The sequence below is a fragment of the Phoenix dactylifera genome, chromosome 12 (assembly GCF_051530095.1).
Source record: "Phoenix dactylifera cultivar Ajwa chromosome 12, Ajwa_hap1_PhDact_Kaust_v1.1, whole genome shotgun sequence".
Taxonomy (NCBI): Eukaryota; Viridiplantae; Streptophyta; class Magnoliopsida; order Arecales; family Arecaceae; genus Phoenix; species Phoenix dactylifera.
In genome coordinates, this window is record NC_143201.1 from 12,716,284 (window position 1) to 12,729,100 (window position 12,817).

Genomic DNA, 12,817 nt, shown 5'->3' on the forward strand with positions numbered 1-12,817 from the left:
TAATTAGAAACATGCACTCCCATGTGCCCGTGCATGCCACGCAACCACATACACACAAAAAAAAGAAACTAAGGGCCGGCTTAGTATTGCTTTTTCCTGATACCTTTTTTTTAGAAAAACAGAAACAAGAAATCCCATACAAAAAATATATTTGATTACTATGTTTCTGTTTCTGTTTTTTTTTAAAAATAAATTCCATTATTTCTAAAAAAAAGTGAAAGTGAAAATCTTTCACTTCCATTTTTTTTAAAAATGGGTTTTCACCTTTCTCCTCCCAACCCCTCTTATTCCACAATCTCGCCCTCAGCCCCATCATCCCCACCTAACCACACCAGCTCTCCGGATCTCACAAGTTCTCTCCTGCTGATGCTGAGTTATCTCTTATCCTCGGCCGCATTGATGATTCCATCCCCACTTCCTTTTCCTCTACCGCTCTATTGATTACCCCTCTGCTCAATATCGAGCTCTCCCTCATCTTTGACCACATCACCAGCTCCTTCCCCCTCCCTCTCTCTCTCGTTGACAGCCACATCGCTGGCCCTTGTGAAAAGAAAAGAGAGCAAACCAAATATATTTTCTATCGTCAAAAATTGAAAAAAAAATTTAAATAGAATTTCTGTTTCCAGATTCTTTTAAATAAGAAAAATGACAACGATACCAAACACAACCTTGCCATGTCTCTTTCATTAAAAAAAATTGGTGTAGTCCTTAAGTTGTGATAATTAACTTCCTGCCACTTAGAAAGGGTCTTGCTTTTGTACCTAGTAGTTGTTCTACACTTATGAAGTCATGCTTAATGCTCTATAAGCCATAAACTCTAAAAGTATACTGCATACAACTAAGGAGCAGAATATACAATATAAGGCAAGTTCTGGAGAACGTAACCTCCCGATAGTTAACCAGAAGAGCCACGTGTATCAGACCTCACTATGTATAATTAGAAACTAGGAAGCCTGCACGAAGCATATATCACTGGTTCTGTTTCTTCTTTGGATACTCCCTTGGTCCAAATATAGTTGATCCAATTCTAACATTGGTACTGCCCATTTCAATCTGCACAGTCCAATGCAAAATTTAGAAGTACAAATTCCACATTTAACATGAATGCAACTTTTTCTTTTTTCGATTATTAGGTCAAGCTTGGCAAGAAGAGGTGAGGCTTTTAAGCAATACCATGAGAAACAGAAAAAAATTTGTTGTAACAATAATAATAGGAAAAAACAATGTTGTTATGCATATGACAGACCCTGCTCCATTCCTCAAGTGGCATTCACATTTATGCAGATAAATTCCTACTAACAAAACAAAAACAGATCCCCTAGCCCTGCCTTTTTCCTGTTTAAATTTCATAATACTGTATTTCTTACCGCTTGCTCAAAGTCACCAGACATGCCCATAGACAGCTCACAGTGCTCATCTGATATCCCAACTGCATTGCACACTTCGGTCCTACAATTTGACAGTGTCTGCTCTTCCAACATATGAAACCACATGTTAGTTAATCATGGGAGAAACATGTAACAGGCTCTTAATAGTTCAGGAAGAACCACCTTAAAATTTTCTGGAGTTGAGGAGTAATCTGACATTCCAATTGTCATAAGGCCAGAGAAAACAAGGTTCGGGCAACTCAGCTTGACATGCTTGGCTAGTTCAACACAACCCAAGGGATCCACACCAGATTTTGCTGCAAAAGAAGGAAGCATATCAGTATGGCTCTCCTGTAATGCAGGTAGAACAGAAGCCACCTTATTGACCTTCCAAAAGTTATTTAACATGACTAAAGCAGTCTTTAAGACAAAAGCTCATAGTTTCTACTATCAGTCATAAAACAAGAGTGTAATAACATTCTCTTTACATAAAGGTTTCAAATGAGGTCTTCCTGGCTGAGATCATTTTGTTTATGAGGGGGTTAGCATTGGCACCTTTGGATGCTCTTATGGCAAAAGAATAACGACTAGTGAGTCATGAAGGCATGTTTTATGTTAAAGGAAATCCTAACAATGGTGAGTACTTAAAGAACAAACCACTTCAACTTTATTCCTTCTTCATATGCCAGTGAATTATCAAGAGATCATGTGATGCTGTGCAGAGTTACATATCTGATAAAAAGCACAACATAGGCACTTCCAAGGCAGTGATTACCTGACTGAGTGAAAGGAAAATCTCCACAATCAGTTTATCTGGAATTACCTCCCTTGTATATAATTAGTTACTTGCTTTGAAATGCTTAGACCTATTATATTATGCTCTGCTGGTGTAATTTTGTTTCAAAGTGGTGGTATACATGACCTAAGAACTTTATTGTTTTACTTTAGCCTGATGAAATAGATAATTTGTAGTTTTTCAAGAACTAAAAACTTACTTTTGTTAAAAATCATATTTAGAAGTTAAATTCTACTGCAATAATGACCACTAAAGAAATGTCGTGTAGTACTCACACACTTCCCCGCTAGTATTTACTTGGACCAAAACCTTCAGAGGCTTCCTTCCCAGCTTAGCAACCATACGATCAAGAAGATTAGCAATCTGTAAAGCATGAATTGAAAAATAAAATATTGCACCATGTATTGACTGGCTAGACTTGTGCTCACAAGGCAGATTGGGTTTACCTTCAACAGGCTGATATTTCTTAAATTTAGGTAACTTTGAGATACAAATTTATCTATCACAAGAAATAGTGGCTACTTTTTGAATTCAGGCAATCTTGAAATGCAAATTTATCTATCGCAAGATATAGTGGACAGGACCATGAAAAGGATAACAGCAAAAAAATTCGTTTTACAGATTCACAGATTGATGCAAAATCTTCACAAGCCGGCAAATTGAGTGTATAAGAAAATTTTTGGGGATGAATAATGGTTCCAATTAGCTAATCATAGTTGGCACATCTAGGCTTTGACTAGTTCCAACAGCCGAGCCAGGCTTGTTGAGGTCATCAGGCGTATGCTTAAGTCTAATGAGACTCTGAGACTCAAATGAGAATGGATTTGGGAAGTCCGGTAAAGAGAGGACTAATCTTGGATTGTTATGATAATTCTAAAAATATCATATGTTAGTAAAAAAAAAAGGATTTAGTTGAACCCTAGTGATGCATAGATGATGTTCAATGATTAGATAAGTTAGATTAGCTCTGGATGAGTTAGGAGCCAGATTGGCACATGTAAGACCCGGATGAGATCAAAAAGGTCCAATTTGATGCTTCATTGTATTGAAAATCATATATAGCATGTATCAAGGTATGCTGAACCGATCAGTTCTGGTCGGTTCAGCCTGTACCGTACCGGTGCCGACAGGCACCGGTACGGTACAGTATATAAAAACGGTTCCGACTGGATCGGAACCGATTGGTTCCGTACTTGTACCGGTGCGAACCGGTCCGGTTCGCACGGGCCCAAACGCGTTTTTTCCGTGCATCCACATGCGGGGAAGAGCGCAGACGCGTGCGGACACATAGTTTTTTTTTTTTTGGGAATCACGCGTAGACGCGCGAGCGGAGAATCATGTGCCCGCACGCGATTCCCCGTGCAGGAACCGCGCCCGCGGCTGATTCCCCAATAGAGAATCACGCTCGCGCGTGGTTCCCCGCACAGGGCAGTGCGCCCACGCAGGCTGCCAGCCCGCGTATGGCATTAAATGCCACTATATGGCATTTAACGCATTTGCGGACGCGCGCGGACGCATTGTTTTCTTATTTTTTTTAGTTTTTTTTTTGACGTCCGCGCACGCGCGGCTGCGAACGCGCTCGTCTCCAGTTCGGTATCGGTTCCAACCGGTACCGAACCGGTACCGTACCAGTACCGGTGTTCACCGGTACGGTCGGTCCGGCGAACCTTGCCATGTATGAATTTCAATGGGAGAAAAAACCTGTCTTTTTATGGCATGTTAGTTTACTAAATGAGTGTAATTATCTTGAGCTGAATTAGGTATAGAACATGATGTTGCTTGAGGCCATCAAACATGCTGAAGTATCATGCTGTACATTGTTCATGGTTATAGAATGAAGTGATGATAAAGTGCTGCAAGGAAATGGACCCTAGAAACAGATTTAAACATATACCCAAGTGCCTGGTCAACAAGAATATGGAGAAGGGGGACATGTAGGTGTGAGACACGGGCTGAAGTCGGCAGCCCCTGCCGACTTCAGTCCCGTTCTCTTTTTGGAAGGCCGGAACAGAGGATCGCGATTTGCGATCCTCTCCGGCTCTTCCGGGGATGATCGGGGCGGGGATGTCGCTAGTCCCGCGGCACCCCCCCCTCCAGCTCATCCGCGGCCGAACCGCGGCCGCGGATCTCGCTCGGCCGCCGCGATCTTCGCGGCGGAGAGCCATCACGAGGGGGGTGATAAAAACCCCCCAAATCCTCCTCCCTAGGGCAAACCGAGCCCTCTTCCTCCTTCTCTTTCCTCCTTCCCTCCTCTCCGATCGGTGTGTCTTCCCGACCGAGCGCCGCCCGGATCCCCTCCGCGAGCTTCCCCTACTCCGAGATCCAACCCCTCGGCTTCAAACATCGCCGCCGTCGCTTGACGCCGGACCGAGCCTCCCTCGGCCGGGATTTGCCACCTTCGTCGACCGCCGGTAAGCCCTCCTCCGTCGAGATCCTCCTTTCCTCTGTTTCAGCCCAAGCAGCCGAGATCATCATCTCGGTTGCTTCTCCTCCCCGTCGGTCCCTGCAACGCCGCCGGCCGCCATGGCGGCTGGCTGGCAGTCGATCGAGGGGTGGCCCCCGGCCACCCCCGCCGGCCACCTCCCTCTCTCCTCCGTCTCTTCTTCTCCCCCTGTTCGTGGGGGGGAGTTTGGGGAAGGAGGAGGCCCATCACGGGCCAAACTGGGCCGTTGGGCCCAGTCCATTGCAGGCCCAACTTGGGCCCAGTCCAGTCCGGTTGGGCCCAGTTGGGCAATACCCCCATGGGCCCAACTTGGATCCAGATCAAACCCGAGAATCCGAACCCGAACCCGAACCCGAACCCGAACCTGAACCTGAACTGAAACCCGAACCCGAAACCCGGGATCCGAAACCCAAACCCATTTGACCAATAAACAGATTTTTTGCAGTTAAGCCCTTGGCAGTATGCTATTTCAGAAATAGGGACTCCTGTAATTTGTATTTGATCCCTATAGGAAAGATTTATTACATAAAGGCCCCCAACTATATTTATTTAGTCCCCTCACTCAAGTTTTATTATAGAATAGTACCCTGTAATTAAGTATTAGTCCCTGCAATAAATCTTATTGTATAAATGAATAAATTAGAAGCCAACCTTGGGGGCCCTATTTAGCCGAGTCTATGCGGGCCCATTGGGCCGAGTCCGATATGGGCCCTATCAGGCCGTGCCCATTATGGGCCAACTTTGGGCTCTGTTGGGCCATGTCCAATAGTATTATTTTTGAATTTTGCTTAGTCTGAAATTAACAAGAAATTAATTAAACTTTAACAGGTGAACCTGATCCGTCTACCTGAAGTAGGAATCAAGCGAGAAGAGGTAAGTAACTTAATACTTCGAGTGTGATTTCTAAATTATTTGATAAATAGATTAAATTCTGAAATATGTTTTGTATTTAGTAAAATGGGTCTGGCATGTTAAATTTCTGAAAATTATGCTTTGAAATCCGTAAACTATGACTGGAAAATTTATGAAAATCTGTTTTTATATATATGTATTCTCAGCATGGCTATGATCTGTTCTGTTCTGTTCTGGCCCCGCCAATGGGGATTATACGTTGGCCCTGTCGACTTGTAATCTGTGAGGAACCGGTTTCGACACCGTACCACCGGTGATTAGAATAGTGGTATTTGGACACCGTACCACCGGTGCTTAATAATAGTGGTGTTTGGCACCTTGTGCAACCCATGCCACTGGGTTACGTGGCCGCAGCCTATTATGTTGAGATTCTGGTATAAGAGTTTTTGGAAAAATGATAATAAGTTTTGAAAACAACAAAACGATGTTATTTATGATTTATTCCAGACATTATCCTGTATTTTGATCTGATATGCTCTGACCCCACTCTGGGGTATTTTGTTGCTTACTGGGCTAGTGTAGCTCATTATTCTATTTTCTCCATTTTTCAGATCCAGAGGCTTGATCTCACGGGATTGAGGAGTGCGTTAGATTTTCCGACGATTCCTTCAGTTATTGGTCCTTTAGTTAGATTGATTAAAGTATTTAACTTACGTAAGCATATGTTATTTGAAATTTTGTAAGACTGCTTTTGAATAAATTTAAATAATTATGTCAGTTTTGAACATCTGTATTTGCTTTGATATGATCCGATGCCTTGCACGCCTGTGCGGCCCGCCGTGCGGGCGTGCGGCGTCTGCCGCGCCTCGGGCTCGGGGCGTGACAGATTTGGTGGTATCAGAGCTTAGGTTTCAGATTCCTAGGGATTGTATTTGAAATAGTCAGATGGAGCTTAAGTTTTAGGATCTTTAGGATTCGTCAGAAAGTTTGAGAGATGGGTAGACATTAGGCTATTAGATGAAGGCATTTATTTGCTTTTGTTATTGATAAATTTGAGTTATTTTATCATAATTTTGAAATGCTAAAATTAGACTGCAACCTAATTATGGTCGTAACCAAAGTGTGAATGAGCTACTCTAAGAGTTTTCTTGGTAGAGCAATTTGTATTTCAAGTTATGATTAATTAGATTTTGACTAAATTAAGTGAAGGAATATTAATCATGAGTTATTATCGTGCAATGTAATTATTTGGGAAGTTTAACTTGATATGAGGCACTGTGGATATTGCTTCTAGTTGAAGTTAATTATTTTGGTAGCAATTTAAGATTCATTTATAAAAAGATGTTTAAAGCTTGGACTAGAAAATATTCATTGAAATCTGTATGTGGATCATGCATGGAGCTCGTATATAGAAGGAAAATATACTTTGGGATGAGACTTAATAATTCTTATTTGGCTCTACTTGAGACTTAAAACAATTAAGATTGATATTTTGATGGAAAGTCAATTAGTAATCTTGAGAATATTGGTGGATTTAAATATTTTTTTGGGTTGGTCGAAAATAGGACTTGCTTGATTTAGAAAAGTTCTTGATGCTTGAAAGAAAATAAAAAATAAAAATAAAAATAAAAATCATTGAAAAGTATAGTATTTTTGATTTTGATCGATATGGATATCATTGTGTTATTAGTAAATTCTCTAAAGTCCAGTAGATTTACAAGATCCTGAAATGTTTGCAGTATTACAAATAAAAATATTTTACTTATTTGAGGAGTTGATCTCAATGTAAAATCATAGAGTTTATATCTTTGTGGAATTTCTTGTAAATCTTTGAACCAGATTATTAGATTCTTGTTAGTTAAATATTTATAAATCAAGGCTATGAGTTGATTATGGATTTTGTATCACCGTATGAGAAATGCAAGGGGGATTTCATGAGAGGCCAAAATAAGTTTAGCCTAAAAGAAAAGATTCGGGATGATTAAATAAGCTCCTGAGTAAGTTAATCGATCGAGAATCTTTTAATTATCGAAGCTTCGAATAAATATCAACTTGTATAATGGAATTGTTAAGGAAAACTAGAATTGGCTTAGTTCAAATTTGGATCTAGAATATGATTGCTTGATTATATGATGGTACAAATACGATAACTATCTCAAGGGTTAATCATGATCTAGTGTACTTGGGAAGCAAGGATAAAATTTTGTTTGGATATTAAAAAAAAAAAAAATTTGCTGATGATGTGGGATCAATAAGAAAGTTTGGAAAATATTGATCTGAGTTGTGCAGCAGAAATTTGATTAACTGAGTAAATTTAAACTGGTCAAAAATATTGACTGTGTTTTGGTAACATGTTATGATGAAAGACTATGTTATTCAATAATGAAAGATTTTGTTAATAAGGGAAGGTGAACACTATTGATTCTCAGGTCAATCCTGATATGATTATGTTATTTCTTGGATAGACTTTGCTATTTTTGGGTATGCTAAGAAAATAATAATAATAATGATAATTTGAACGTATCATGACTCGGGTTAGTTGATTGATGACCAAATATGGTCTAATTTGTTAAATATCTGAATAAACCATGCATTATTTGCTCTCATCTTATGATTTATAAGTTTAAGTTAAAGGCTTTGTGGCATATTGAATCATGGTATCAATACTTTGCCTTCTTAGACCTACTTTTGCGATTTGATACAAATCATTTTTGAGATAAATCGTTGCTATCTAATGATTATCAGTACATGTTCATTTTGTGAATCATATTCTTAGCAACATAATAATTTGACTCTAAGGTTAGTCATTATCCTTTGAGGGATCAGCACACTACCGGTTGCTTCTGTTTATGCTTATATACTATTTCATACTGGTGCTGCACATTCATTATGTCATCGATATTTGTGCGAAAACATGATCTACCTTGCATGCTGTTAGAGTATGATTTGCATGTTAACACCCCTGCTGGAAGTGGGATGATGGGTAATCAGGTCTGCAAGACTTGTCCGGTTCAGATAGTAGGTAAAGACTTGCCTGCTGATTTGATAGTTATAGATACGCATGACTTTGGCATAATTCTCGGTATGGGCTACTTAGCATCACACTTTGCTACCATTAACTGTCATGAAAAGCGGATAAAATTTTAGATCCCTCGAGATACTGAATTCAGCTTCATCGGCAGTGGTGCATATACCTCCCCTCGAATTATTTCTGCTATGCAAATTAAGCGACTACTTAGAAAGGGGAGTATGGCATATATTGCCACAGTGGTTGACACTAGACAGTCAGATCAAAGATTTGAAGATATCCCAGTAGTAAATGAATACCCCGATGTCTTTCCGGAAGACCTCCCCAGCTTGCCACCAGATAGAGAAATTGATTTTGCAATTGATTTGATTCCTGGTACCACACCAATCTCTAAGACCCCCTATAGAATGGCTCCAGTTGAAATGAAAGAATTAAAGGAGCAGTTGCAGGATCTTCTTGATAAGGGTTTCATCAGACCTAGTGTTTCACCTTGGGGAGCCCTAGTCTTATTTGTAAAGAAGAAGGATGGTAGTATGAGATTATGTATTGATTATCGAGAGATAAATAAAGTAACAATAAAGAACAAGTATCCTCTACCAAGAATTGATGACTTATTTGATCAGTTAAAGGGGTGATGCGATTTGGAATACGTGGAAAACTCAGTCCACGCTATGTGGGCCCCTTTTGAGATTCTGGAAAGAGTAGGAGCTGTGGCATACAAATTGACACTCCCACCTTCACTGTCTGGAGTCCACAACGTTTTTCATGTTTCTATGATAAGAAAGTATATTCCAGATATGAGCCATGTGGTAGAAGTGGCTCCTTTGCAGCTTAGAGAAGATTTGACATATCCTGAGCAGCCTGTACGTGTGGTTGATAGAAAAGAGCAAGCATTGAGGAGGCACACGATTCCTTATGTTAAGATCCAGTGGAGCAATCACTCAGAACGTGAAGCCACATGGGAGCTGGAGGACAAGATGAAGGAAAAATATCCGGACCTTTTTGCAAGCTAAGGTATGTTAAATTTCGAGGACGAAATTTTTCTAAGGGGGAGAGAATGTGAGACACGGGCTGAAGTCGGCAGCCCCTGCCGACTTCAGTCCCGTTCTCTTTTTGGAAGGCCGGAACAGAGGATCGCGATTTGCGATCCTCTCCGGCTCTTCCGGGGATGATCGGGGCGGGGATGTCGCTAGTCCCGCGGCACCCCCCCTCCAGCTCATCCGCGGCCGAACCGCGGCCGCGGATCTCGCTCGGCCGCCGCGATCTTCGCGGTGGAGAGCCATCACGAGGGGGGTGATAAAAACCCCCCAAATCCTCCTCCCTAGGGCAAACCGAGCCCTCTTCCTCCTCTTTCCTCCTTCCCTCCTCCTCTCCGATCGGTGTCTTCCCGACCGAGCGCCGCCCGGATCCCCTCCGCGAGCTTCCCCTGCTCCGAGATCCAACCCCTCGGCTTCAAACATCGCCGCCGTCGCTTGACGCCGGACCGAGCCTCCCTCGGCCGGGATTTGCCACCTCCGTCGACCGCCGGTAAGCCCTCCTCCGTCGAGATCCTCCTCTCCTCTGTTTCAGCCCAAGCAGCCGAGATCATCATCTCGGTTGCTTCTCCTCCCCGTCGGTCCCTGCAACGCCGCCGGCCGCCATGGCGGCTGGCTGGCAGTCGATCGAGGGGTGGCCCCCGGCCACCCAAGCCGGCCACCCCCGCCGGCCACCTCCCTCTCTCCTCTGTCTCTTCTTCTCCCCCTGTTCGTGGGGGGGAGTTTGGGGAAGGAGGAGGCCCATCACGGGCCAAACTGGGCCGTTGGGCCCAGTCCATTGCAGGCCCAACTTGGGCCCAGTCCAGTCCGGTTGGGCCCAGTTGGGCAATACCCCCATGGGCCCAACTTGGATCCAGATCAAACCCGAGAATCCGAACCCGAACCCGAACCCGAACCCAAACCTGAACCTGAACCTGAACTGGAACCCGAACCCGAAACCCGGGATCCGAAACCCAAACCCATTTGACCAATAAACAGATTTTTTGCAGTTAAGCCCTTGGCAGTATGCTATTTCAGAAATAGGGACTCCTGTAATTTGTATTTGATCCCTATAGGAAAGATTTATTACATAAAGGCCCCCAACTATATTTATTTAGTCCCCTCACTCAAGTTTTATTATAGAATAGTACCCTGTAATTAAGTATTAGTCCCTGCAATAAATCTTATTGTATAAATGAATAAATTAGAAGCCAACCTTGGGGGCCCTATTTAGCCGAGTCTATGCGGGCCCATTGGGCCGAGTCCGATATGGGCCCTATCAGGCCGTGCCCATTATGGGCCAACTTTGGGCTCTGTTGGGCCATGTCCAATAGTATTATTTTTGAATTTTGCTTAGTCTGAAATTAACAAGAAATTAATTAAACTTTAACAGGTGAACCTGATCCGTCTATCTGAAGTAGGAATCAAGCGAGAAGAGGTAAGTAACTTAATACTTCGAGTGTGATTTCTAAATTATTTGATAAATAGATTAAATTCTGAAATATGTTTTGTATTTAGTAAAATGGGTCTGGCATGTTAAATTTCTGAAAATTATGCTTTGAAATCCGTAAACTATGACTGGAAAATTTATGAAATCTGTTTTTATATATATGTATTCTCAGCATGGCTATGATCTGTTCTGTTCTGTTCTGGCCCCGCCAATGGGGATTATACGTTGGCCCTGTCGACTTGTAATCTGTGAGGAACCGGTTTCGACACCGTACCACCGGTGATTAGAATAGTGGTATTTGGACACCGTACCACCGGTGCTTAATAATAGTGGTGTTTGGCACCTTGTGCAACCCATGCCACTGGGTTACGTGGCCGCAGCCTATTATGTTGAGATTCTGGTATAAGAGTTTTTGGAAAAATGATAATAAGTTTTGAAAACAACAAAACGATGTTATTTATGATTTATTCCAGACATTATCCTGTATTTTGATCTGATATGCTCTGACCCCACTCTGGGGTATTTTGTTGCTTACTGGGCTAGTGTAGCTCATTATTCTATTTTCTCCATTTTTCAGATCCAGAGGCTTGATCTCACGGGATTGAGGAGTGCGTTAGATTTTCCGACGATTCCTTCAGTTATTGGTCCTTTAGTTAGATTGATTAAAGTATTTGACTTACGTAAGCATATGTTATTTGAAATTTTGTAAGACTGCTTTTGAATAAATTTAAATAATTATGTCAGTTTTGAACATCTGTATTTGCTTTGATATGATCCGATGCCTTGCACGCCTGTGCGGCCCGCCGTGCGGGCGTGCGGCGTCTGCCGCGCCTCGGGCTCGGGGCGTGACAGTAGGAAAAAATAAATTATTTCAACCAAGTTATGCATTTTAAACTTAGAATATTGAAGGGAAGAAAAAATTTAAAGATCTTACTTGTTAATGTTCTCCAATATATGCATCTAACAACTAAGATCCCAAATTATCTAAAAGGTTATAAGAAAGATGACATTTCGGATAAGTTATTTAGTATTTATTCCTTGACTAATACTCTAAAAGGAAGATAAGCTCATTTTAAACATCATTATGGCGGATCAAACCTATTGTTGGAAAATTCTACTATTACAGCTTAACTTGGAAGCCTAATCCTATGTACATGGATGTCAAAGTCATGGAATGGCCATGCGAGCCATGCAACATGATTTTGCAGCATGTCACTCAAGTATGCTGGTTTAGTTGTGAAATATCGGTCTTTAGAGCAAAGTCCGAGTCTTTATAGTTTGCCACACAAATAACGTACTTAGTTGGAAGCAAAGTTTTCCATACCGATCGATACCGTACCATACCAGGCAATACCGTAGTAGTACCAAACTGGTATGGGGTACAGCACTGTATTGACACTCGGTACGTTGAATCTTATGACACCATACCATGTATTGATACTGTAATAAGATGGTACCAGTATGGGATCTAGTACTGAGATGGCAAACCTCGGTTGGATGAATTGTATAGTTGAGAAGCCCTAATGTTGTCTAGAACTCTCTTCTCTAAAATCTATAACTAAAGAATCTGATAGCAGTGTGTCACATATCTGACTCACTTTTATGTATTTGAAACAGAATCTTCAAAGTGGACAGGAGTTGAACCAAGGGAAGCGATGATGTGGCACAACTATTATGTGTGGTAAATAGTGTGATGAGATCTTCAACATTGTTACTCCCACAGCAGTTTTTTTCTCTTTATTCTATTGAATAAAGGCTCTGATTTTTTAAAATTAACATGTCATGGTTTGTCACATTTAAGGAGAGCTGCATGCCTGCATCTATGTTGTGGCCACATATTTTTTACCAATCAAGACTTGAGGAAAACG

The 12,817-nt window shown here is 41.7% G+C and overlaps 1 protein-coding gene across 5 annotated transcripts in view; it reads right to left on the reverse strand.

The window, feature by feature from the left end:
• Positions 1-657: 657 nt before the first annotated feature.
• LOC103697299 (uncharacterized) overlaps positions 658-12,817 on the reverse strand; it is a 58,309-nt gene continuing 46,149 nt past the window's right edge. For 3 of the 5 annotated variants that reach the window (XM_088708459.2, XM_089926706.1, XM_088708460.2), the window contains 4 exons: positions 2,439-2,526; positions 1,551-1,684; positions 1,368-1,466; positions 658-1,053 (listed from right to left, as the gene is read on the reverse strand). In XM_088708459.2, coding sequence (XP_088564585.2) covers positions 970-1,053; positions 1,368-1,466; positions 1,551-1,684; positions 2,439-2,526 — 405 coding nt within the window. In that variant the 3' untranslated portion in view covers positions 658-969. The remainder of the gene's footprint in view (positions 1,054-1,367; positions 1,467-1,550; positions 1,685-2,438; positions 2,527-12,817) is intronic. The other 2 variants (XM_089926707.1, XM_088708463.2) reach the window with 1 other exon arrangement.